Source organism: Melopsittacus undulatus, chromosome 4 (assembly GCF_012275295.1).
Source record: "Melopsittacus undulatus isolate bMelUnd1 chromosome 4, bMelUnd1.mat.Z, whole genome shotgun sequence".
NCBI classification, from domain to species: domain Eukaryota; kingdom Metazoa; phylum Chordata; class Aves; order Psittaciformes; family Psittaculidae; genus Melopsittacus; species Melopsittacus undulatus.
In genome coordinates, this window is record NC_047530.1 from 97,177,203 (window position 1) to 97,201,972 (window position 24,770).

The 24,770-nt window shown below is 55.7% G+C and overlaps 1 protein-coding gene across 3 annotated transcripts in view; it reads left to right on the forward strand.

Moving 5' to 3' along the window:
• The first annotated feature begins 8,403 nt into the window (after positions 1 to 8,403).
• Positions 8,404 to 24,770, forward strand: part of SLIT1 (slit guidance ligand 1) — a 60,920-nt gene continuing 44,553 nt past the window's right edge. For 2 of the 3 annotated variants that reach the window (XM_034061434.1, XM_034061433.1), the window contains exons 1-4: positions 8,404 to 8,753; positions 20,406 to 20,477; positions 20,761 to 20,832; positions 21,452 to 21,523. In XM_034061434.1, coding sequence (XP_033917325.1) covers positions 8,551 to 8,753; positions 20,406 to 20,477; positions 20,761 to 20,832; positions 21,452 to 21,523 — 419 coding nt within the window. In that variant the 5' untranslated portion in view covers positions 8,404 to 8,550. The remainder of the gene's footprint in view (positions 8,754 to 20,405; positions 20,478 to 20,760; positions 20,833 to 21,451; positions 21,524 to 24,770) is intronic. The other variant, XM_034061435.1, reaches the window with a different exon arrangement.

Consider the following 24,770-nt stretch of genomic DNA (forward strand, 5'->3'; position numbering starts at 1 on the left):
TCAATGAGACAACAAGAACTTGGTGGTGCATCCACCTTGAAAAGGAAGGAAATGTCAGCTTAGTGCCTCAGAGCTCCTACCCTTAGGTGCAGGGGTGCTTGCTGAGCTGCTGCCCACCTGCAGGAATGGCACTGGCCTGGGATGGCACTCGCCTCCTATGGCACTAGAGCTTGTTCCCTCTGAAACCCTAAGCGTGATGCAGAATGTCCAGACAGGCTGTCTTTCCCTCAGAGGTATAAAGTTGGACCTCTTCTTTTCCTGTCTTCCCCCTGCTGTCATCCAGGGTGATGGGAAATCAGATTTACAAAGAACACTTTATATAAATAATGGATCAAATGAATACATCTTTCTCTGTAGAACCATTCTTCTCTCGCCCCTCTCGGCTGCTGAGGGAGGATGATTTCTGCTTGCATTTTCTTCTCCTTAATAATGGCATCTCAGATTTTATGCAGATTATTTCTCTGTGAAGTTCTTCCACGTTTGAAATGCCCTGGGCTTGCCTGCCATGGCTCAGACACTCATTAACATCCTCCCCATGCAATTGAAAAACAAGCAGGAGAAGCAAGCGGGGCACGATACGTTTGAAACCAGCGCTGCCTTCCTGCAGGGTGAGCTTCACGTGGTCCCTGTTTTTCTCCAGGGCTGCAGTTAGGTGTCATGGGACTGCTGCATCCCATCTCCCAGAGCCTTCGGAGCAGGAGGGGATGTGCCTTTGTGCACTTGAAAGTGGGCATGGAGTCTAGAGAGACATTTCTGTTCTTGAAGATGTTGAACAAAGGAATGCAAAAACTCACAATACCTATTTTGAATACTGCAAACCCAAATATCACCTCTGTGATGAGCTGTGAATCAAAGTGACAGCTTTATATGGCTTACATAGTTTAAAAAATGAATAGTTTTCAGACCCTGGAGCCACAACCCAAGCACTTACACTTGGCAGCAGTCACTGGGACCGAACACCGGGTGAAGGTACTTGGAGTGGGATTGCTCAGCTTTCAGTGTTTGCTTTGGCCTGCTGGTATTCCTGCACAGCAGTGGCGTTGCAAAGCAAATAAGCAGTGCTCATCCTTCATTTCATTAAACAGTTTTTATCTCAAATTGCACAGCACAGGCTTGCAAATAAGTTCTGCAGAGTGTCACTGCTCTCTACAGCAATTTTTGCAAGTTGTCTGGATTTTTTTTAACTGTTCTGCTCTGGTTCTGGGTTGAAATAAGATGTGTTTTCTCTCCTGAATTACCATGTGTGGCTGGGAGCTGTCATGCTGCTGCTGCATCTCACTGCCTAGGGCAACAGCGGAGACAAAAACACAAGTGCTGCTAGCGCTAGATGTTGGCATCAGCCAGGCCAGTTATCAGGCTTTACAATCTCATTGGCTTGGATTAACTAATATTTTTTCATGGAGTGAATAAATTACCATGTTTAGTTCTGTTTGCTCATCCCCCCACAGAGGGTTTTGTGCTGAAGCTCATCAATTGTGCAGGCACGTAGATGCCAAGATCTCCGTGCTGGGTCCCACACTGACCTTCCTCTTCTGCTGTGGACCAGGGTGCGATCTCTGCTGGCACCAGCTCTCCAGCCCCATCCTGCTTCAGCCCAGCTTTGTTCCTGGGACATGCCCATGCATGAGGAATGCAACGGGGCTGCTTCTGGGCTCTTGTGTCTTGATGCAAGGAGAAGCTGTCCCCAGCCATGCACGATGGGGTCAGATTCAGATACTGCCCAGCACTGGCCTTTGAGGTGCTGATTTCAGTCTGGGCTGGGGGGAACAGAGCTCTCCTTTCCTTGCTGAGTCCCAGCTGGAGCGGGCATTAGGGTTAGGGATCATCCCTCCCCAGTCCCACCTCTCCTGGATTAAGCAGGGCTCCCCTCCCAGGCTAAGCCAGGCTCCTCTGCCTTGCTGCTGGGAAGGATTTACAAACCCACCACCAGCCCTCCCGTGGCGTGCCTTATATGACATTTTAAACCTGCCTTCTTTTGCACCAAAGAGAACTGGGTCCCACTCTGCTTCTGGCTGAAGCTGCTGGGGCTGAGAACTGGGATGAATGGAGGTGCAAACCTGCCTCGGCCATCACGGCTGTGTGTAACTGGGTGCATGGGCGGGGGGGGTCCCAGTTGGCCTGAGGTTGTTTTGGGGTTTGTTTCTTCCAACCTTTTTGCTTACAAAGCCTGAGCCGCACTCCCCGAGGGAGCAGGGTGTCAGCGACCTCCTGCACAAAAGCCTCTGGCTCCATTGTGCCTCGCCAAGGCCGTTCTGCAGCAACAGCGCAAGAGGGGGCTGGCAGCACACGCTGTGCGATGGGACCCAGTGCCCACCCCGCAGCACTGAGGGCCCCAGGGCCAGATGTGCCTGGGGGATGCCTGGTTCTTCCTCCCTGGCTGCATGGGGATGTGCATGGAGGATGAAGAGGAGTGGGAGGCTGGGTCTATAGGTAAGGTGAACAAGAGCATAAAACACAGAGAAGGGTGAGGGAAGAGGCTGGGGTCAGATGCCCTCTTGCAAGGGACAAAAATCAGCTCTGCAGGTGGCCCCTAGCATGGCTGTCTAGCTCTAGTGAGAGTCTGTACCCACATCTGGTGCTGAGCAGAGCTGTCATAAGGCAAGCTAAACCCTTTCCTTCTCCTCTTCAAGTTATTTTTGCTGCTGGTATCCTGCCATTCTTCAGAGCCAGACCCTGCTAGCCAGTCACTCAGTCTCATGCCTTTGGAGCTGCTGCTCCTTCTTGCAGCATGAGCATCCTGAAGGTGCCTCCTTTACAATGTGGGAATTGGGTGATGGAGGCAAAGTGTGGCTGGCACCAGCTCTCCCATCCCACGTTGCACAGAATCTGACTTTCTTCCAGCCTGTAGTAGCTTGTGAGGCTGGAGGAGGAGGAGTGAGGATGTGGAGACACACGCTCACAACTGTGGGACTGGCAAGGCACAGACAGGCCGCCCGCGCCTGCGGAAGCACAGTGAGCCTAAGCGGGCACACAGCTCATTGACTGCATCCCAGCGTGGGACCGGCTGCCAGCTAGCTCCGTAAATATAGAGCAGAGGCAAGCTTGTCTGCACCCAGCGCATCTTCATTAACAAAATCAGGACGGAGCTGCTGCCTCTCACATCCATCAGGCTGAGGCACTCCTCATTTCTCAGGTTAAATGTCTTCCCAGCTCAGGGATGTCAGTGCAGTGGGGGCTGCAATAAGTGAAAGGGGTTGGCGGGAACAAGCCCTGTTCCTCTAGCAACAAAGCCCGGTGTCTCTGCTCACCCCATAGCCAAGGTCATCAGCTGAATCCTGAAAGCCCACCTGCTCCTATTGGGAGACGTGATTTTATGCTGGAGGAGCTGCAGTTTATAGCACCGCCGAGAAATATGTTGGATGTGCTTGGCAACAGCAAATAGGAAGTTAGTCTATTAAACAGTAAATTATCCCTCCAATGCATCTTCATTGAGAAGGGTTAATGAGTGGCTCCAGGCAGAGTGAGCAGGGAAGAGCCTGTGTGTACGCACAGCACGGATGTGGAACAATCGCTACATCTGGGGACCCTTAGTCCCTGATCCCACACTGCACCAATTGCTGGTTCCCATTTTCTCGTGTGCAAGGAGCTTTGCAAACACCTCCTTGCCTGTGGTTTATTCAAACCAGCTTGTGCTGCACCACAGAGCTCCCCGGTGGTTGGTGTGTCCAGCCGGGAACAGCATCTCCCCATCTGCGTCCAGGCTGCTCGGCACAAATGTTTTCTCTGTGGGCTAGAGCCGGTTTGGGGAACTGGGGGTGCTTGGCCCCTTTAATCAGCTGCACCATCTGGGGTGCAGGAGGGATCTGGTGCCTTGCAGGCTGTTCCCCTCCTGCTGTTCTGCAAGTGTTCAAGGCAGCAGGACAGGCTAGGCTTCCCTTGCTTGGATGGTCCCTGTTGCATGAAGCGTGCGAGCATCAGCATCCCCCACATCATCCTGGGGGACCTGATGGGTGCTGTTCCCTTCACTTGGTCCCAGTGGTGTGGTCCCAGGCAGTGGAGCTGCCTGCTCTCCTGCAGTCAGTGGGGCCAGGTTCACAGGGCGATGTTGGCACAGGATGATGCTGGCCAGGTTCACAGGGTGATGCTGGCAGTTCTTAAGGGTGATGCTGGAAGTGTTCGCAGGGTGATGCTGGCAGTGCTCACAGGGTGATGCTGGCCATGTTCACAGGGTGATGCTGCCAGTGTTTGCAGGGTGATGCTGGCAGTGTCTGCAGGGTGGTGTCTAGAGGGTAATGCTGGTGGTGTCTATAGGGCAATGCTGGCCATGTTCACAGGACAACACTGGCAGTGTTTGCAGGGCAATGCTGGCAGTTCACAGGGTGACGCTGGCCATGTTTGCAGGGTGATGTGTTCGCTGTTTGACAGCGAGGTAGGGCTTTGTCTCTGAAGAGACACCAAAAAGAGTGCATCACAGCCCTGCCTGTTGCTGCTCCTGCTGCTGCTGCTGCTGCTGCTGCTAACCAGAGGAGATTTACTGTGATCCCAGCACCCTGGCTGCCTGCAGCAGTCCATAATAAACCCATCAAAGGCATTGTTGTGCTGCACAAGCCCAACAGGTGCCCTGACAGGGCCGATACACTGGCCCGCTCTCACACAATGCCTTGCTCTCCAAAGCCAAGCGTGTCCGGAGGCACAAAGGCAGCCTGGCCTCCCAGCACGGGCCATGTGTGACAGACATGGCCCTGGCCAGCACAGGGGCAGCTCTGCTCGGGGGCACACTGGGCAGCCAGAGGTCACAGTCACTGTGCTCTGGGCACATCCCCACATGGGCCTTGTGGCCACTGCTCCCAAACCACGTGTGTTTTGGTGATGCTGCTGGTGGGAGGAAGGGTTTGAAGCACAGCCAGGTGCAAAGGGAGCCAGATCCTGCAGTGCCCCTCAGCAGGGAAGCTGGAGCAGGCACCATGTAAGCATGCTTGTATTAGGTTTGTGTGGCAAGGTTTTGGTGGCGTGAGGGCTGCAGGAGTGGCTTCTGAGAAGGTGCTGGAAGCGTCCTTTGTGTCTGATGGAGCCAATGCCAGCTGGCTGGATCTACCACTGGCCAAGCTCTAGACCATCAGCAGTGGTGGTAGCATCTCTGGGGTAACATATTTAAGAGGGGAACACTGCATCATGGCTGCCAGAGAGAGGAGTGGGAACATGTGAGAGAAGCAGCTCTGCAGACCCCAAGCTCAGTGCAGGAGAGGAGGAGGTGTTCCAGGAGCCAGATCAGAGGTTCTTCTGCAGCCCCTGGTGCAGCCCATGGTGAGGCAGCTGTGCCCCTGCAGCCCATGGAGGTCCATGGTGGAGCAGATTCCACCTGGAGCACAGGGAGAACCCCACACCAGGGCAGGGGGATGCCCGAAGGAGGCTGTGACCCTGTGGGAAGCCCACACTGGAGCAGCTCCCGGCAGGACCTGTGGCCCCATGGAGAGAGGAGCCTGCGCTGGAGCAGGTTTGCTGCAGGACTTGTGATCCCATGGAAGGGGCCCACGCTGGAGCAAGAATGGTGGAAGGTACTGTCAGTGTGATTTTCTAGTGTGAGATGTCCCTTCCCATTGCAGGGGGTTGGAGCTAGATGATCTTAATGTCCTTTCCAGCCCAATTGCTTCTATGATTCTGTGATGAGCCACTGCCAGCTCTGATGGGGACCCAGCACCAGCCCAGAGAGGTAATGGGCTGTGGCTCATCCTGGATTGGGGGAAATGCCTGGATGCTGCCCAGGGACCTTGGCTTGAAACTGGCAGCATTTCTTGTTTGAAGTTTTGTAGCTGCTTCGCATCTCTGTGCACGACAGGTCTGGCACGTACCCTGGAATCCTTCCCCGGATCTTCCCATGAAAACTCCTCTCCTACAAAAAAAGCTTCTGCTTCATTTTAACCAAACCCAGAGCCCATCAGACGATCCAGATGGTCTCTCCCTATATCAAACAGTTTGGCCCAAATCCCGATAGCAGACGGCAGGACCAGGCCTCCCCTGATATAGGGAAGTTTGGGGTTATTTTTCTCCCTGCTCCTCATCCATATTCAGAGGCACCCTGGCCCTTTCCAGGACAGCTGTTTCTCTCTGGAGCCCACACTATCCCGTAGCTGACTTGGGATCACCCAGATGAGCCAGGCAGAGGTATGGGAGCAGGGTCTCAGTGCACAGCCTGCCCCCAACACTGCTGTCCTGCCCCACTGGGCTCACTCAGCCCTCACTGTGTTGGCAGCCCTGGAAGGGGGTTGCTTGTGCAGCCAGAGCAGTGGTAGAGGGCTTGGCTGTGGCCAACAGCCCAGCCCTGTGCGATGCTCCATGGAGCTGGCTGCAGGGCACGTGGTGGCAAGGAGCTCCCACAGGAGAGCAGGAGTTGAGGTTCCTGATGGACAAACTGTGGACGTTGGCCTGAAATGGGGTTTTCAGCCCTTTACTCCCACTGGAACTGGGACAAGCAATGGTGGCCTCCAGGCAAGCCCCTGCTGGCCACTTGCTTTGCCAAGCTCCCAGCACTGGCTGTAAGGTGACAGGGTGTTGCTGCAGCTGGACACAGAGACGGAGGGAGCCTATTTATTCTGCAGATCACAAGAACTTGCCCGGGGCAAATGCCTGCAAAGGGAGGAAACAAGATCCCTCGTTCTGCTCCTGCCTTCCTGCCAGCACCAGAGGTAAAGGGCAGGTTAGGAAGACCCAGCTCTGCTCTGCTGGCTAAGGGGTGATGGGGAGTATGAGAAGGAGGGGGATCACATCACACTCATAGCATCCCGCTTTGTGGAACACCAAGCCAGCAGGAAACAACCTTCACACCCTCAAAATTCTGCCACAGTCTGTCACAGGGCTCCTTTGGGTGCCATTGCCACCAGGGTCCCCGGGAGCGCCAGGGATGGCTGCAGGGCCACCTCTGCTGAAGCTGTGCCAGGGAGCAGTCGGCTCCCGGAGGCCTGGGAAGCAGCTCATCTTCCTCGCTGTCAGGACTGCTGGGTAGCAACGAGGAACAAATCCCTTTCATCCATCTGAGGCACGGCTTCCTCCCGGGACAGGGGCCAGAGGAAGGAGATGTCACAAAAATGCAGACAGATGATGGGAGCCTACACTGGGGATGGGAAAGGGCTGCTGATCAGGGCCAAGCTGGTGTGTGTGTGTGAGGTGTCCCTCACCAGAGCAAAACCCTATGCAGTCACCTCCATCTTGCCCTGATTGAGGAGCCTGTGGAGCTCCATAGGCTGAGGGCACTCCTGATTTAGGAACCTGGGACCTGCCACTGTCCCTGCAAGTACCCCTCTGGCTGGGGAAATGAGCATGCAGTGGGGTGTCTGTGCTCACACACCTCCTCCAGCTGCCGGAGCCATGCGGGAGGCTCCCACCTCCCCTCCTTCCATAGGAAGGATGTCTTCCAAGGAGGACATCTGCAGCAATTGCTGCCAGCAGCCGGAGCTCTGCTGGGCATCCAGAAATGCTGTTGTATTCCTTAAGGACTCAGCCCTTGGGGCCATGGGGTTACAAGTGTTTCAGGTGCCATAATAAAGCAGATGACCAGCCCTTCTGGTTACACCATCCTGCTTTGCATTTGCAGACCTCAGGGAAGAAAATGGAAGGTAATACAATGAACCCAATGCTCACATTTCTGAGATGTCAACCGTTTGAAGCCAAGCTCACAAGATTTCTTGGCTTTCCTTCTTTTTGCACTGACATAGGTATATTTTGCCTTTTTCTTCCCGGTGAACTGGCCACAAAGATATTCGGGTTGCTTTATTTCTGAAGACATTCCCCAGAGTGGGAAAGGACACAGCTTGTGCACAGCCAGGGCTTTAAGATTTGCTGTCTGTGCAGGGGGTGAAGAGCGGAGTGGAGATATGTGCTCAGGTTCGCCCTGCGTGCTGGGGTCATGGCCACAGGGTTCCCATGAGCAGACCAGGTACCATCCTGGCTGACAAATGCCAGCCTGCTGTGTGGTCCCCACGCCTCTCCTGGGCTCTGGATGATGGAGAAGGGGCTCTGAACTGCCGGGTGGGAGACAGGCCGTGGGAGCCTGGGGCACCCCGGCAGACGCAAAAGCTTTTGGCACTCCAGAGGAGAGGTGGGAATGCTCTGCTTGCCGCCGCACGGTTCCCAGGCTGTTTCTCCTGTCTCTGCAAGTCCCTCTGCCCGCACGCTACCGGCTCCCCTTGCTGCACCCTGCAGCCACCTCACAGGGGGATCGGCTGCCCCCGGGCCAACCCCGCTGTCCTGGGAGTGGGGACACCGAGCCGGAGCCCACCTCGCTGCACGGCCGGGGCGGTGCAGAGCCCCGACGGCTCCGGGGGTGCCGGGGAGCTGCGCGGCCAGCACGGCTCCTACCGCCGGCGGCGGGGGTGCGGGGAGGGGCGGTGGCGGCGGCGGGGGGGCCCGTCGGGGCGGGCAGGGCGGAGGGAGGAGCCAGCGCGGAGGCTGTGCCTGGGCTGCGGGATGGGGCGGCAGTGAGAGCGGGCGGGTGTGCGTCGACGGGGCTCTCGCCCCGCAGCCGAGCTGAGCCGTGCCCAGCCGTGCCGTGCCCAGCGCCGCTCCGCTCCCCGGTGATGCACAGCGGCCCCTCCGTCTAACCCGCTGCCCGCTGCCATGGCGGCCCCGGCCCCCGGGGTCCCGGCAGGGGTCCCGGCAGGGCTTCGAGCCGCTGCCTGGCTGCTGGCGTGCGCCGCTCTGTGCCGGGGCCGCGCCGCCGCTTGCCCTCCGCTGTGCGCCTGCAGCGGCACCACGGTGGACTGCCACGGTACGGCCCTGCGCGCCGTGCCCAAGAGCATCCCCCGCGGCACCGAGCGCCTGTGAGTACCGCGGCGCTTTGTCCGGCCCGGCGGAGCGGGAGCGGCCGCGGCGGCGGGGGGGGTGTGAGGGAGACCGGCGGGGAGCTGGGGCCGGGGGCTTGTTCTGGGGGTGCCTGCAAGTGCCCAGCGCGGGGATGCGTGTGTAAGAGCCCGTCGGGAGTGTGTGCAGGAGCCCGTCCATGGTGAGCATGTGCAGAGTCCGTCCGTGGGGTGTGTGTGCAACAGACCGCTCAGAGGGGTTGTGCAAATGCCCGTGGGGCCATGTGTGAACGCGTGCCCAAAAGCAGCGTGTGCAAGAACGTGGTGGGGTGAGTACATGTGCGGCGTCCCGTTGAGTGAGGGAGCTGTGTGTATGTAAAAGTGCTTGTCCAGCGGATGGGTGTGTATGAGCCGGTTGGGTGAGGGTATGAGCATCATCCCCTCCATGAGGCGGGTGCAATAGCCCGTCGAAGTGGGGAGCAGTGTGTGCGTGCAAGAGCCCGTTGGGCAGGGTACGTGTGCAGCCCTTCGTCTGTGGGAGGGGAGTCCAAGGGGTCCAGCATGTGCAAGTGCTTGCCTGTGCCAGTGTGTGTGCGAGCATGTGGAGTGGGGCTGGAATTGCATGTCCCGTGGTGGGTGTGTGGCTGTGACTTGTCATGGAGTACACATACAGCCGGAGGGATTTCCTAAGGGTCCCAGCCACCCCAACCCCTACCAATGCTGGGCACCCCTTTGTTCCCGGGAAGCCTTCCTGGGAGTGCTGCACATGGTGCTAGGATCAAGCCCCATTCCTCCATGGTCCCCTTGGGATTCTCCCGGTGTGACCAGCCTCCAGTCGTGCATGCGGCTCACCCAGTCCTGCCCGTCGCCTGTGCTGGCACCTCACTGCTCATCAAAGCTGCTGCCCCATTCCCCCTGTGCTGGGGATGTCCCTGGGTCCCTTGGCTGGACCCCATAAGGACAGCTTCTTCCACAGTCGTGGTCCAGCCATCTGCAGGGGTCCTGTGGCTGCTACTGGGCTCCCCAAGCGGGAGGATACCCCTTTGATGCTGCACGCTGCTGAGCAGGTCTCCATGCTTGCAGACTGCAGTGGGTCCTGCTCTGGGGAGAGGGGCATGAGATGAATGTGTCCAAGCTGCTGCTGGCAGCAGATTCCCAGTGTGTGGGTGCCCCTAGTCCTGGCAGAAGAGCAGGGATGTTGCCAGCCTCTCCTCTGCTTGCAGTGGAGCCTGGTGGCACAGTAACCCCCAGCTCCAGCCGTGGGGCCAGGCTAGACTGAAATCCCCCTTGCAGGACAGGGAAGAATTGGGCTGCTTCCTTGGGCAGCAGAGCTGCAGGATGCATCCCGGGACAGTCACATACACAATGCTGTGCTGCCTCCCGTTATTGTAGTGTGATGTGCCCTTTGCCTGCAGCTAGGGAGAGACCCCGCAGGCAGGGACTGCAGGCAGCCTGGCAGCACCCAGCACATCATGCTGGGATCTCTGCAGGACACCACTTCAGTGGAGTTTTTTCTTCTCCCACCATGATTATCCTCATACAAATGATTATCACAGCCCAGCGACCAGCATCTGCAAGCTGCAGTCCCATAGAGCTGGTTTATGCGCTCCGAGAGAGGATCCCCCTTTCCTCTGTGCCCAGGGCAGGAGGAAGGTTTGTACATAGCCTGCACCAGTCCTTTCTGCCCCTCGGGGAGCCCGGTGGGCTCTGCAACATCGCCTTTCCTTACACCATGGGGGAGCATGGGCAGTGAGCCCCATCCTCTGGTGCTCAGCACTGCTCAGACAAGGTGATGCTGGAGTGGGCTGATGGAGGACACTCTTGGGTGGGCACCTTGCTCCTGCCCTACAGGGCATTTCTCCCCCTCTGGCAGTGGGTCCCACTTGCTGTCTCCTGTTCTGCCTCCACTGACCTGGCCCTCCATGTCTGTCACCGCTCAGAGACGTGGGGTTTTCTGTATTCATGCAGCTGCCGATGCCGGATCTGCTGGCTGGGTTGGGCCAGACGTGCTGCTCTCTCGTGGGTGCTGTCTGCTGGATAACTACTTCCCGCTGTGTTGCACACCCTTGCAGGTGCTTGAGGGTGTCTGTGCAGAGCAGGTCTATCTCCAAGCAGTGAATTCCTGCTGTAACAGCTCGTAAGCGAGTTCACATTCCCTGTAAAGAGGCTGCAACCTCGCAGGCTCCAGCTTCTCACCGCTTGATGGAGCAGGGTCAGCTAGCAACCACAGGGGAGCCTGCAGCAGGCTCTGTGCTCCAGACTTGCTGTCTCCAAGGACTGGTTTGCTTTGGGAAGCCAGAAACCTCTCAGTGGTGCTCTCCACTACCTGCCTCTTTTCCCAAGCCCTGAGATGTGCAGTGTGAGCAATGCCGACCTCACCACGAGTCCTACAGTGCCAGGGAGCAGTGCTGTCCTTGCTGTCACCTTTCCTGCCTGTTGCATGCCAGCAGCCTTGTGGGACAGCCAACAAGGTGTTTGAGGGCTCCAGGCTTTCTCCAGCCTGTCTGAACCCCGTGGTAGCATGGGTTGAACCCCTGGTCAGGGCACTGCTGCTACCTCAGCCACACGTGCTGGCACTGCCAAAGTCACCATGGGATCCCAGCAGCATCCTGTGATGAGGTCTGAGATCCATCACCTTTGAAATACACCCTTTTCCTTTGAAGAAGAGGGAATTATTTACCCTGCAGAGTCACTGCAACTTTGGAGAATCAGGGGCTGGGGACAAAATGTCTTTTCTTCTGCTTGAAGGTTTCCCCTGTGATGCCTCCCCAGTGCCATGCCATTGGTGGGGAGAGGCATGGCTGGAGACGTGTCTAGGATGGAGCATGGGTGATGCCTGCATGGGGGGACACTGGACCCTCTTTCCTTGCACCGGGCACAGCACATTGCTCTCTAAGTGCCTTCTAATCTGCAATCCCACCTCTGCCTGGATCAGGCATCAAGCAGAGAGGCTTACGCTGCAGCAAGGCAGGAAGCAGCAAAATCTCTGGGCACTTTGGAGGGCTGCCTGTGCTCCTGCCTACGCCGCTGGCAAGCACGATAGAGCAGGTCCTGGAGGCATCATAGGCAGGATGGGATGATAATCCTCCAGCATTACAATGCTATCTGCTCCCTGGAGCCCGTTTGGTCTCAGCTGCAGGAGGAGATCTGTGGGAGAAGGACATGGTTCCGTTCCCTGTTTACTTGCTTTTCTGTTGTTCTTTCTTTGAAAGCACCTCTGAAGAGCAGACTGCCCTGTCAGGGGGTTCCTCTCCCAGTACCAGCAGGATCAACGCAAATTTGCCACTGCCAAATGGCTGCTTCCAGCCCAGGTCTTTGCTCATGGGGGATGAATGGAGTCTGATGGTGTTGCACTTGATCTTGTTTTTGAAGTTTTCAGCTGACAGCTGAGAATTGCCCCACTCACCCCTTTTGTCCCCACTCTGGTGGGTTGAACATCCCCCATCTCACTGTTGGCTGTGCCCCTCTCCCCCATGTGGAGGCAGAGGAGCTGGGGTTTGGGGGTCCCCACCACCACATCCCCCTTTGCTCTCTCTTCTCCCTCCTAAGGTCTCTGGCCTCAGCATTGCATGGGGCTCCCATTTGCCTTGTTCCACCAACTTGGGGTTTGCTTGTGCTGAGAAGGGCCCCATCCAGACTGCAGCCAGCTCCACCAGCTCTGCTGTCTCTGCCATCTGCATTGGCACAGAGAAGGGGTGCTGAGCTCCAGCCTTTGAGCAGAGGAGTGTGATGCTGTGGCAGCCACACTTCAAAGCATGCTTGCTTGCTGCCCAGCTATCCCCTGCCCAAAGCGAGCTCCTGGTCAGAGTGTGTTTAATTCATGCACCCACATCTCCCTCCAACCGGCTAACCACAGTGTCTTGCAGCAGCAAGCACTTGTGTGTTTGACACCAGTTGTTGGGCTGTGTCTCCTTGGGGACTTCCGGGAATGTTAATTCTTAGGAAGCACCTTGGAGGGGGTCAACCTCTCTCTTTCCTGGGTGCCTGGACAAGTTTCTGGTGTTGCAGATGAGGAAGCTGGCGACAGAGGGAGAGTGCAGGCTCTGCAGAGCTCTGAGGCAGGATGCAGGACGCAGGATGCAGGACCAGTGTCCATCCAGGGTAGTGCCTGGCTTGTCCTGCTGACCTCAGCTCTCAGGAGAGCCAGTGTAGGGCATGGGCAGGATGCGGGCTGGATGGGAAAGGCAGCCCACTCACAGCCCACTGCGGTGGCTTCCTTGGGAGCCTTCCCGGACAGAGGAAATTTGCAATTCTATTCCAATTTCTCCCTTCAGCTACGTCCAAGGCAGATGCTGTCTATATATCACCATGGTAACGCTGCGTTCTTGCTCTCCATGGAATTGCATGCTGGAAAAATATTAGTTTAAAAAACTATGTCGTGTTTGTATTGACTGGAGCTGAGGCTGATAACGGAGGATCTATTGTCCCCTGGTTGGGAAAAGTCACCAGTAACAGGCAATAAAGCTGGTTGGATTGGCCTCTGGTGACCACTTCTCACCCCGCGCAGCAATTGCTTCCCTATAAACCCTTCCCTGGCTCTGTTTTATTGCATCCTTTAAAACAGATATTTTTGCCTTAAATGTGCTGCCACTTTGCTCCTCCGGGGTGATGCATTGTGCTGTGGGCAATTCCTCACTGCTGAGGTGAGAGCAAGGAGGGGGATTTGTTCCTGGCTGTAATTGTGGGTCTCTGGTGTGCACCTTCAAAAGTAGTCACTGCTGTGCCCAGAGCCTGCAGCCACGGGGTGAGCTGGACACAGCAGCAGTGGTGCTGGTGCAGGGTAGCACCCTGGTACACACGGGCACAGAAACCATCTAGCCGAATCCTTACAGGATATACATTTGCTTTGAGTTTCATGCTTCCCTGCTTCATTGTTTCCTACTGAACCTCCAGCCAGCAGAAGAGACAAGGCAGCTATAAAATGCAAAGGATGCTTGAGAGACCACCACAAGGAAGCAGAGCCTGAAGCATGGGGAACAGAAGGGATTTGGGTGCCACCAAAGCAGTGTGGGCATGGAAAGGGTGACTGGTGCAGGGAAAGGTGTATGAGCCCATGACCCCACATTGAGAGGGGCTTCCTCCTTCATCCTTGGTCCAGTCTGCTCTCCTGGGTGAGTGAGATGAGGTCTAGAGCAGGACATGTTCATGTGTGCAGGCATAGAAGGGTGAGGTGGGCAACCAAGGAGCCTGTCTTTGTCTCACATCCGAGTCCTTTATGGTTCCCTGCCCGCTCCTGAGGTACTTAGTGCTGTGGATGCATCCTCTTTATCTTTATTGCTACCAAAATAACCTTTCATAAAACCTGACAGGCAAGGAGAGATTTTTGTGCATGTTTAGTGGAAGGTAATAAAAACCAGTTGTGCGTTAGCAAATGGCCCTGTCCCAGGGGATGTCAGATCCAGATCCCTGGCAGGCTTCCAGTGTGAGCAGCTCCAAGGCTGGCCCCTGTCCCCACACAGGAGACAGCCAGGGAGGGCTGCAGTGGCCCGAGCAGAGAGCAGAGTTTTTCCTGCTGTACACCACAGGCTCCAGTTAGCAATGTGGACAGTGAGAGGTGATGCTTTGCAGTCTGGTCACTAGGGTTGTGGCACTGTTGGAAGCAGGAAGGGAATGAGGTGGGATGAAGGGACCTCTCTATGGTGCAGGGTCTGTCCCCTTGGGACCATCTCAGGCTTTCCTGCCACATAGAAGCTCTGAAGCTGTGCTGAGTATCTGCTTTCCTGGCATGCATTTTGGATGCACTTGCTGCTCAAAATAGCAGAGCGAGTGTCCTATGGGGGAGAGAGGCTGCTAGGAAGAGGAAGATCAGAAAAAAGGGAAGATTAATTTTTCAAGCGATGGAGCCAAGGAGCAGCTTTGGGCACCAAGAGTGGGAGAGATGCAAGTTCCTGGCCCTGGGTAATTCTCAGCAGGAAGAAGCCTCAGCTCCAAAATGGGATGCTCCAGTGGTCTGGGGTTGAGCAAGCACCTGTAACCAAGCAGTTTGGGTGCACTTGACCTCCTATCCCTGCTCTGAGTTGCTCCAGGAGGGATGAGCAGAAGGAGTTTGCTGAGCAAGGTGCAGTTGAATTGGAGCTTGATCTGCTCAGTGGCAGGGTGAAGCCACTGGGAAGCAGAGGAGCCAGAGGAGCAGAAATACTTCTCACCAGGCTACCCAGCACAGCACAAAAAGCCAGATTTGAGGAGTATCAGGCAGATCTGTTCCTTTGTCTGAGCCTCAGTTTCCCCATTTGTGGAACAGAACCAACTGCTGCCTTTGCTCAGTCACACCGCAGCTCAGGGAGGGTATTATTTTCAACCTGAAGGTGACACACCACGATGCTGTGTGCGTGTAAAGCATTCCCTGACTGTGAGTGGCTGATGACTGTGGTATGAAAACCCCAAAGAGATGTTAGGAAGAGCAGAAAGCCTTCTGGACCCACACTGTCAATGCTGGGCTTTGTGGGTTCCCCTTTGGCTAAGAGCAGCTATTCTGAGACAAACCCAAACAGCTGCTCTTGGAGCTCTCCCCTTTTGGGCACATCACCCTGCAGGCATTTAGTAAGGGGGTGCTGGCGAGTTGTTCACTCTGGGGTACAAGGCACACTTATAGGGACTTTGATGAATCTTATGAGCACCTTTGCATTTCCTTGAGGGGTCTGATCAGGGCAGGGATGGGAAAGAAAAGGAGGAGAAGGTGCTGAGCCCCTTGTGCAGCAGTGTCAGCCTAGTGTGGGTACTCAGTGCCCCCTCCCTGAGCAGCAGCACCCCTGTACCCCCCTTGGAGAGGATGGGTTTAGCACCCAGCTGTGCCCCCAGGGGCTGCAGGAATGCATTGGGTATCCTGGATGCTGGTACTGGAGGGGACCAGCTCTGTGAGCCCGTGCTGGGGCTCCGTTACATTCAAGCAGCCATGTGGAATCTTGAGAAGACTTGAAAAATGCAATAAAAGCATAGGATGAAAGGTTGCAGCTGTTCTGCCCCCCAGTGCTGAGCACAGGGGTCAGACCGGGCTCTGAGCCTGGTCCATGTTTCCATTAGCAGTCTGTGTGATGAGACACGAGCTGCTCATGACATTTGCAGATGCAAGCCAGGCTGGGATAGATGCAAAAGGGCTGGGGGACAGCTGCGATTTCAAATTGGGTTTGGCAAAGAGGGGGAATGGGATGACAAAAAGGATGCTGTTGCCTGGGGACTCAAGGGAGGTGTTTGGTAGGAGGGGGTCACAAGCAGCACAGATGTGAGATGGGAGAACAAACTGAGCAGGTCCTGCCCCTCAAAAGCCCCTCAGAAGAGTTCTGCCCTGGGAGATGGGGCTTGCTGGGGCGAACAGGGATTGAGAGGGACCTGCGTGGGCAAGGGAGCAGCCTGATCTATGCAACGTGGTGTCTTGGGCAGGCAGGGTTGGGGTTCATTTGCAGCAAGAGGGGTTCAGGTCAGAGTTCTGGAAATGGTCTTGAGGCAGGAGCAGTGACATGCTGGAATAGGGCACGGGAAGCATCAGGCCCTGTCCCTGAAAGAGCCATGTATGCATCTGTCAGGATTGATGGAGGGCTGCAGAGATACTGCTGTGGGGTGTGTGACCTTGCAGCCTTCATTTCTCCGCTTCCCTGATCATTATCTGGCACTGCTGGCTCCAGCTGGGGTCAGGCCTCTGGGATGAGAGCTACAGAACCACTGGGAGGGGAGCTGTGCCCCTAGGGGCCCCTGCTCTGAGCCAAGGGCAGAACAGCAGAGCAATGGGGACCATGGAGGGAGGGACACATCACATCAATGATGCAACTGCCAGCCAGCAGGGACCAGGACTGTGGCAGTCCTTGGCTTGAGGTCTGCAGGAGCATGGCTGTCTGCAGGCATTGCAGGCACAGACCTCTTCCTCTCCTCTGCAGTCACCACCACCCTGTGCTGGTGGGGCTGGGACAAGTGGACATTTGTCCACATGGGGGTACAAATGCAGGGTTTCATTCTGTCTTCTTCAAAGTGGGACTCCAGGGAGCACAGCAGTTGGGATTTCTGCCTCAATGGGAGAGCAGAGCTGAGCTGAGCACAAGGACAGGAGTCACGTGTGTGCCAGATAGCTGATGCTTTTGCAAGAGTGTGGATAGTGGGATTGTGCTGTCTGCTCCTTCCCCTTCCTGCTCCTGATAAATCAGTGCCCAGGGAAACACCACTCATGTTGGCTGTATTTAATAAATTACCTCTCAGTGTTTGCACTCTCTGAGGTTGTTACTGAGTTAGCGTAGCTCCAAACCCTGCAAAGGGAAAAGGCACATCAGGCCCCCCGTTGGGAATGGAATAAGCCATTCAAAGCTAGAAACCAAATATAAACCCAGACTATGCAAATCCAGTCTAACGAACTCCGCTGCAGCACAGACATCCCATCTGGGAGTGGGATGATTCTCAAGCAGTGTAGCAAAGGGACTGCTTGTTTTAATGACTTTCCTCTTCCCAGGAAGAAGTGGGAGGGGGGTTGAAAAACCCGAAAACTTGAAGGTTGCAAATGAAAATCCTCTGCCTCTCCAGCACAGGGTAAGATTTGGATGAACACGAGGATGCTTTCTGGTATTAAATCCTATGGATTAACGGCAAAAGAGCATCCCCTGCATCTCTGCTTTCAAATCACAGTCCAGAAATGCAACCAATCTGCCAGACAGGTCCCCAGACACATCAGTCCTTATCAAAGCTCTGCTGCGTGGGGCAGGGCAGGTTGTTTTGCTTCACTAGGAAAGGGCACAGAGGAAGCGAGTGAGCAGCTGAGCCATGGGGGTCTGGCTTTCTGGGCACAGAAGACTGTAATTTATCACCATGAGGAATGGAGGGGGTTTAGAGGGGAAAAAACGGCACAAAGTTAAATAGCAGTGTTGCCTCAGCATCCTTACAAATAAGCTTTACCTGCTGTTCATTCCCATCTTGGTTGCAAAGGCCATCATTTACCCGAACAAAGGCAAGGGGGGATGCTGAGAGCTGTTGTCAGGGAGCACGCAGGGCTGGTTCCTGAGCGAGCAGGGCTGTGAAGGGGCCCTGGAACACTGCCCTGCTCAGGGACAGCCATCAGCCCCCGAGCTGGAGCACCATGAGGCTGCTCAGTGAGCACGCAGGGAGCAGAGGCTGCAGTGGGTTCTCATGTCCCTTTTCAGCACATTCTGCTTGTGCCTCCTTGTGCTGGAAAGGCTTTGGGTTCAGGCTGGTTTATCCCAGAAGGTGCCTGTGAGATGTGGAGGGACTGTCCGTGTCCAGTCCATGGCTCTCAGGTGTTCCTGTAGATCTCCATGCTGCTCTGGATGCTGGTGCTCCAGGCAACCCAGAGGTGTTCAAGCCTGCCTTGGGCTTTGCAGGTTGAAGTGTAAATCTTGGCTTTCATATGGAGCAGTTTTTAAATCAAGCCTCTCTGCTGTCTGTGGTATTGGAGGTTTCCTAACTCCCAATTTTCACTTACACATTGCAGCCAAGCTGATGTTAGATGTATCTAAAAGAAGATGACATGCAAGTCCTGCCGGGGACCTTCCCTCAGCAGGAGCTCAGGGATGGGTGCGTTACCTCCAGCATGGCCCTATGGAGCCTCCAGGCAATCTGCTTTGGCTGGGGCCCCTTAGGACATTTGGAGAAAACCACTCCTGAAGCTGAGGTTTCTCCCTGCCCTCAGCTGACCCCAGGGCTGTGGTCCATCAGGACACATCTGGATGACCAAGCCACCCCTCCTGCAGTGACAGATGTCCCTACAATGCCCCAGTGCCTCGTGCTTGTAACTTACAGCCCGGTTGTGGGTTTTGCTCTCCAGGAGAGGGGCAGGACTGAGCTCCACCGGGTGCAACTTTGCGGGATGGAGCCCCAGCTCTGGGAGCCAGATGTACATGCTGTGCACTGCTGTATAGGAGCTGGGCGAGCTGTGGGGCTGCAGAGCCCGAGTGTGGGTTTCAGTTTAATCGGCGGGGCTGGGGAACCTCTATTCATTCCCCGCTTGCATTCATCTGTGTCCTAGTAACGTGCTCTCCCAACCTCCTTCCCAACACAGGCACACACGGCTGGATAATGGCAGGAGCCCGGCAATCTCAGGCGCTGAATAGCGGTGTAATTACGAGGCTATAATGGCGAGCTGGAACTCATTAGCCATTATCAGCCATTTGAGCAGGACAATGGCAGCACCCTGGGGTGCACGGCTGCGCTGGCTGTAGCCGGCACGCTGCTCAGTGGCTCTGAGGACAGCCCGATGCTGACCCTGACCCCTTTCTTGGCCACAGAGCCCAGTGGAGGGAGACTGGCTCTGGATGGGAACGATGGACTTTGTATTCAGCCCCTCGTGTGAGTGGGGGACTCCTGCTCCTCAGACCCGCTGGGAGGTTAAAGAGCCCTTGGTGCTGGGGCGCTGTCCAGGCACCACAATCTGCTCTGGGCTAACACCGCCTGCCTCTCCCCTTCCCTGGCTCCAGCAGCTTGTTCTTCCCTTGACTGCCTCCTCCTCCTCTTTTTAGTTTATTTCATTTCCTCTTTATTTCTGTGTCTGTATTCAGTGCAGTCTGCAGCGTGGGAGCCCTCCCCAGGCTGTGCATTCGTGTGGGCATCCTCCATCCCCAGCACATGCCGTGGGCAGATCAGCCTCATGGCAAGGAGCAAACACTGCTGAGGAGGAAGGCTCTCTCCTGCTGCAGGGTGCTGCACAGGAACTGCAAGTCTGCAGACTGTGCGTCCCAGGGCTGAGTCCTGCTGTCCATACAGTGCTCACAGCCCAAATGCAGAGAGGCACTACACAGCCGAGACTGCAAGGGGCAAATCTCTGCAGCTCCCCACTCAATGTATTTTAAAGCAAGACAATCCTAGCAGGGGCATGCTTGAGACTGTGATGTGGAGAGACAGGGAGGTGCAGCCTGCAGGCCAGGAGCAGAGCCCCTGCCACATGTGGGTCCAGCAGTGGGGCACTCCTTGCCATTCGTGGGTGTAGGCACCCCAGGTGCTGCTCTTTCCCCTTATTTTCACCGGTGGGGTGAGCAAGCTGGAGCAGCATCTCCCTTGTGGCTGGAGTACCTGTCCCTGTGCTAACCCAGGGCTTTTGCATGAAAGAGATGCCAGGAGAAGCACCTTGTCCTCTGCAAGTGTCTCTTGGAAGGTGAAACTGGAAGTGTGGCTTATTTTCCAGCCAGAAGGTGGGAGATGGCTGCACACTGAACCAGGTGTGATAAGTGTGGGTGACTTGTAGCTGGGTGTTTGCAGGGATCCTGCTTTCCTGTGGGACAGTGGTTTTGCTTTCTTATTACCCCTGCCCTCTCTGAGCCGCTCTGCATTTTGGATGGCCCTAATGGGTGTTTGCTGCATTTCCAGAGTGCCGTGATGTGCATCCAGCCAGGCGGCTGCTGGCGTCGCTGGGCTGCTTATTGCATTGCAAAGAGTTTTGGGGCTTCTGTTCCAAGGGAGGCATGGAGCACGGGGACAGGGAGATGGGGGATCTGGGCAGCCCCTGCACCTTGCTGTTTTGTGGTCCATGAAAGATGCCAGCTGATGCACTTTCTGGCCAGCCAGATTCCTGTGTGCCCAGTAAGAATGAGGGTCCTCTCCAGAGGTAGGAGCCAACCCTGCCATACTGGTGATGGGCACAGAAATGCAGGCCTGCCCTTTCTGTGGGACAGGCTCTTACTGGGGAGCCCCAGTGCCTGGACACCTCCTGAGCTCTTCCTTGCTGATCTCTGCCTCTTCCCTCCACAGGGAGCTCAATGGCAACAACATCACACGGATCAACAAGAACGACTTTGCTGGTCTGAAGCAGCTCCGCGTCCTGTGAGTTCCTGGCAAGGGGATGTCTGCTGTGATCCTGGTGGGGACCGTGCTCAGCTTATGGCCTCTCCTGGGGCTGGTAGAGATGATGCTGAGCCCTTTGCTGGGCATTTACCAGCAGTGGTGGGCTTCCAGACAGGAGGGAGTGGGGAGAGGGGGGCCAGGTTGTGTTGAGGAGATGGTGGGAGCAAGGCGGCCCTGAGTGCAGAGGAGCACTGGGGACACTGCCAGTGACATGGAGTTGCTGAGATCTGCCTTCTGGAAAGCTGACCCTTTCTCTCCACAGGCAGCTGATGGAAAACCAGATCAGCACGGTGGAGCGTGGGGCATTCGATGACATGAAGGAGCTGGAGCGGCTGTGAGTGCAGGGCATGGAGGCGGGTTGGTGAGGGGCCACCAGGCTTAGTTGCAGAGAGCATCCTTTCCTTAAGCCATAAAGTTTCGGTGATGTCTGACTTCAAACAGCTCCTCTGCTGTGTAACAGTGGTATTTTATTGTGGGAAGCAAACCCATTTCTGTGGATCTTAAAAAGTCCTTTCTGATGTTTTTTGAGGTGAGGGGCAGGTTAAACACAAATCACTCTCGCAGTTACCAGCTGTGTCCTGCGCGTTACCGAGGGAGCCATAAGTTCCAGTCCAGTACTCAGTAAAACAGCTCAGCAGTTTAAAAACCCTGAGCAAATATGAGGAGCTGAGCGAGCAGCAGGTTAACAGCGCAGTTAAGCAGCAATCAGCAGTTAACAGCTTGGAGTCCTGTCTGTGTGTAATTACAACATTGTGAGGAAGTCTATTAATGCCCCATTGGTTGCCCCAGTGCTGTGAGCAGGACAGGGGTGTCCTTGCCAGGTGGGATGCTCTGCTCTAACAGTTCCTCTGGCTGAGCCAAAGGTCCCAGCTGTGCCTGGAGCTGCTGGCTGGGTTGCAGGCAGGGTGACTGCCTTGCCCCCAGAGCCCTGAGCCCTTCCTCCTTCCCCACAGACGGCTGAACCGCAACCAGCTGCACACCCTGCCTGAGCTCCTCTTCCAGAACAACCAGGCGCTGTCACGGCTGTGAGTACCCCTGTGCCAGTGGGGCTCCCCTCCGGGCTCGCTTGGGGGGCTGCTGGGGGGTTTGGAGGGGCACTGACATCCCTGCTTCTGGGGGTTATGCTGATGGTTACTGGTGTCTTGTCCCAGTGAGAGCCTGGCATGTGGCAGGGGAATGCATCCTGTTTCTGAGCAACATGCAGCATGGTAGGGCATTGGCTTTGCCTTGTGGAAGACCTGAAATGGGTGCTCTTACAGGCTGTGTTGAATGTCTCTGCAGTGTATAGGGATGTGGAAGATGGTGGGGGCAGTTTGGGCTGGGGCTGGCACCACCAAGCTGGGCTGTGCCTGCACAGTGCCAGCTGCAGAGGTGCTGCAGGCCCTGCAGCCTCCTCTCTGCATGCAGATCACAGGCTCTGGAGCAGGGTGCCCTTACACCCTAGATTGGGTGTTCATGAAGGGAGGGTGAAGGAGGATGTCCCCAAGGGGTTGCATGCTGCCCAAAAACCTCTGCAGGGCACAGAGAGCCCCAAAACCCTGCTCAGGAGCTGCCTTTCTGCTGGTGTATGGGGCAGCCTGGGGAAGGAGGGGGAAGCCCTGCCCAAGGCTGTTCCAGCCCCTCTGTCTGCTACTCCCTCCCTACCTGTCCCCATCATTGCCTGTCCCTCTGCACCCATAAAAACACTCCCAAGGGACTGTCTTTTGTTGTACAAGCAGCTCCTCTGCTCCTTCTCCCTCCATGAAGCAGCAGGATGCCTGGGGAGGGCTGTGGAGGTTCTGATAAATACTCTTTCTGTGTTGACTTTCCCTTTCCTGGGGCTGCTTCACGTGGGCAGCATGGTTCTAACTGCCCATGCAGCAGTGCCAGCATGGTTCTAACTGCAGGAACTCCTCCTAACAAAGCATTTACTGGCTCTCAGCTATGTCAGGCACCATGCACGGTGGGAAGGGGGCTGTGAGTAAGAAAGGTGCATTTAAATGGCTGAGAGAACTGGGGCTGTTTAGTCTGAAGAAGAGAAGGGTCACTGGGGACATCATCACTCTCTACAACTGCCTGAAAGGAAGTTGTAGTGAGGTGGGGTTTGGTCTCTTCTGTCATGTAACAAGTGACAGGACAAGAGGTAACATCCTCTGTCTGCAGCAGGGGAGGTTAGGTTGGATGTTCAGAACAATTTCTTCACCAAAAGGGTGATCAGGCATTGGCACAGGCTGCCCAGGGAAGTTGTGGGATCACCGTCCCTGGAAGTGTTCACAAACTGTGTAGATAAGGCCCTCAGTGACATGCATTAGTGATAGACTTGGCAGTGCTGGGGTAATGGTTGGACTTTATGGTCTTAAAGGTCTTTTCCAACCGAGCTGATTCTGTGATTGTATGAAACTTGGGCTGGATGCTCCCCGTTGCTCTGAGAGATGCTTGCACCCTGTGGCTGATTCACAGTGCATAGGAGCATGGCAGCTGTGGCTGAGACATGAGTTCTCTGCTTACAGCATCTTGTATCTCCACGTCTCAGCTGTGAGGTGAGGATGCCAGATCCCTGCTGGGGCAGGGTATGAGTGAGTGAAATAACTGAATGGGCTGAGACATTGCCAGCACAGGCATGGCCATGTTGGGGCCAGGCAGCCCTGCCTGCACCTGCGGGCTGCGGCTGAGCTGTTTTGCTCAGCAGTAATTCTGTTTAATTCCAGCAGTGCCAGGGAGTCGGTCCTGGCGTCCGGCTGGAGGTGGTGGAATGAAGGGTTAAAACACAGTGGGTTTGCCAGCATGGGATGTGTGAAATGGTGGACCCGTGCCAGAGATGGGCCTAGGTAATGGCAGCTGATAGCGCAGGCGTTCAATTAATTATCAAACGGCATTTGTTGAGCTCAGCTGTGCTGTATCCTGGCGCCAGCAAGAGCCCATCCTCCTCCAGCACCCGCTGCATGACAAAAACACGGTGGGGAGCATTATTTCACAAACATTAATGTTTCCCTTTCAATCTTCCCTAGATTTGAATACCAGGCTCTTTCTATCAGCAAACCCCATGGTTCATTGGAGAGATGCAGGAATCAGCCCCCCAGACGGGTTGTGTGGTGTGCCCCTCCATGGGCTGTGAAAAGGTGTGCACAGCACCATGAGTACCGCTGGGGGTGAGGAGGGGTGTGCAAGGTGCTCCTTGTAGCCATCCCGTGTTCAGGTGTGTTTCAGCCTCTGCCTGTTGTTTGGCTGTTGCTTCTCGCATTGTGGTGGTTGTTTTGGACCTATTCCCTCCTGCCCTGCCTTGAAGCAGTTTTCTGCCAATCTCTGCCATGCCAAACTCCACTTGGACACCAGCATCAGGGTTTTTTCTTGTGCAATGTGGGGCTGTGTCTGTGGTGCCATGTAGTGGGAGCTTTGATGGGAACTCAGAGAAGAGGGTCCCTGCAATGAGGCGTGGGAAGCTGTGGAACTGAGACATTCACCATCCTTCCCTGCAGCACATTACCCACATGGTACCTGTGGTATTGAGGGCAGAGTTGGGTGCTGCATTTGGGCAGCAGTCTTATACATTGGAGGACTTGCAGCTCCCTCTCCTCACAGCTGCCTGCTGCTGAGGTGTTTGAGGATGGTTTTGGGGAACAATGGGGCAGGGGGTGCCCAGGGCAGAGCTTGTCTAGACACACTGTCATGCTGGCTTAGCAGGAAGGTGGGATCTGGATCGGTGCTAGTCCAGATAGTGTAGGAGGTCATAAGGACACTCTTAAATTGCTGCAAACCTGGCTCAGGCTACAGTGATATGAGTCAGTGGGGAGTAGGTTTAAGCTGAGTTGAAATCAGCTTGCCTTGAACTGAAACCAGAGCCTCTCCACCAGGCTTTGCACTTATTTAACTGCTGAAATGGATCTGGGGTGGCCTCATTGCTTGGCGCCCCTTCCCTGCCCCAGAGGCAGACTGAGACCTGTGCTGGTCAGGAAGAGTGCTCTTAGCAGCACCATGCTCTTGCAAACCCTGGTCTCCAGACCATTTCCAGCAAGCAGTGCCCGTGCGAGCTTCCCCTTGCCCTGCCTGCTGTGGCCACCCACAGCATGCTCCCCTTGAAGCCAGGGCATCTGCTAGGTCCTCGTCCTCACACCCTGGTACTGGGAGGTCTCAAATCAACAGAAACTGGCTGGGCAAGTCAGGCTGAGATCTGTGTAGCTGGGAAATGAGGCTGGCGGATGGGTGGCAGCTGAAGGAGAAAGCCAGGGATGGATGCAGGAACCAGTGGGGGTTGCTTAGGTAGGTACTTGGGTGCTGGCCTCTTCTAGCCTTAGC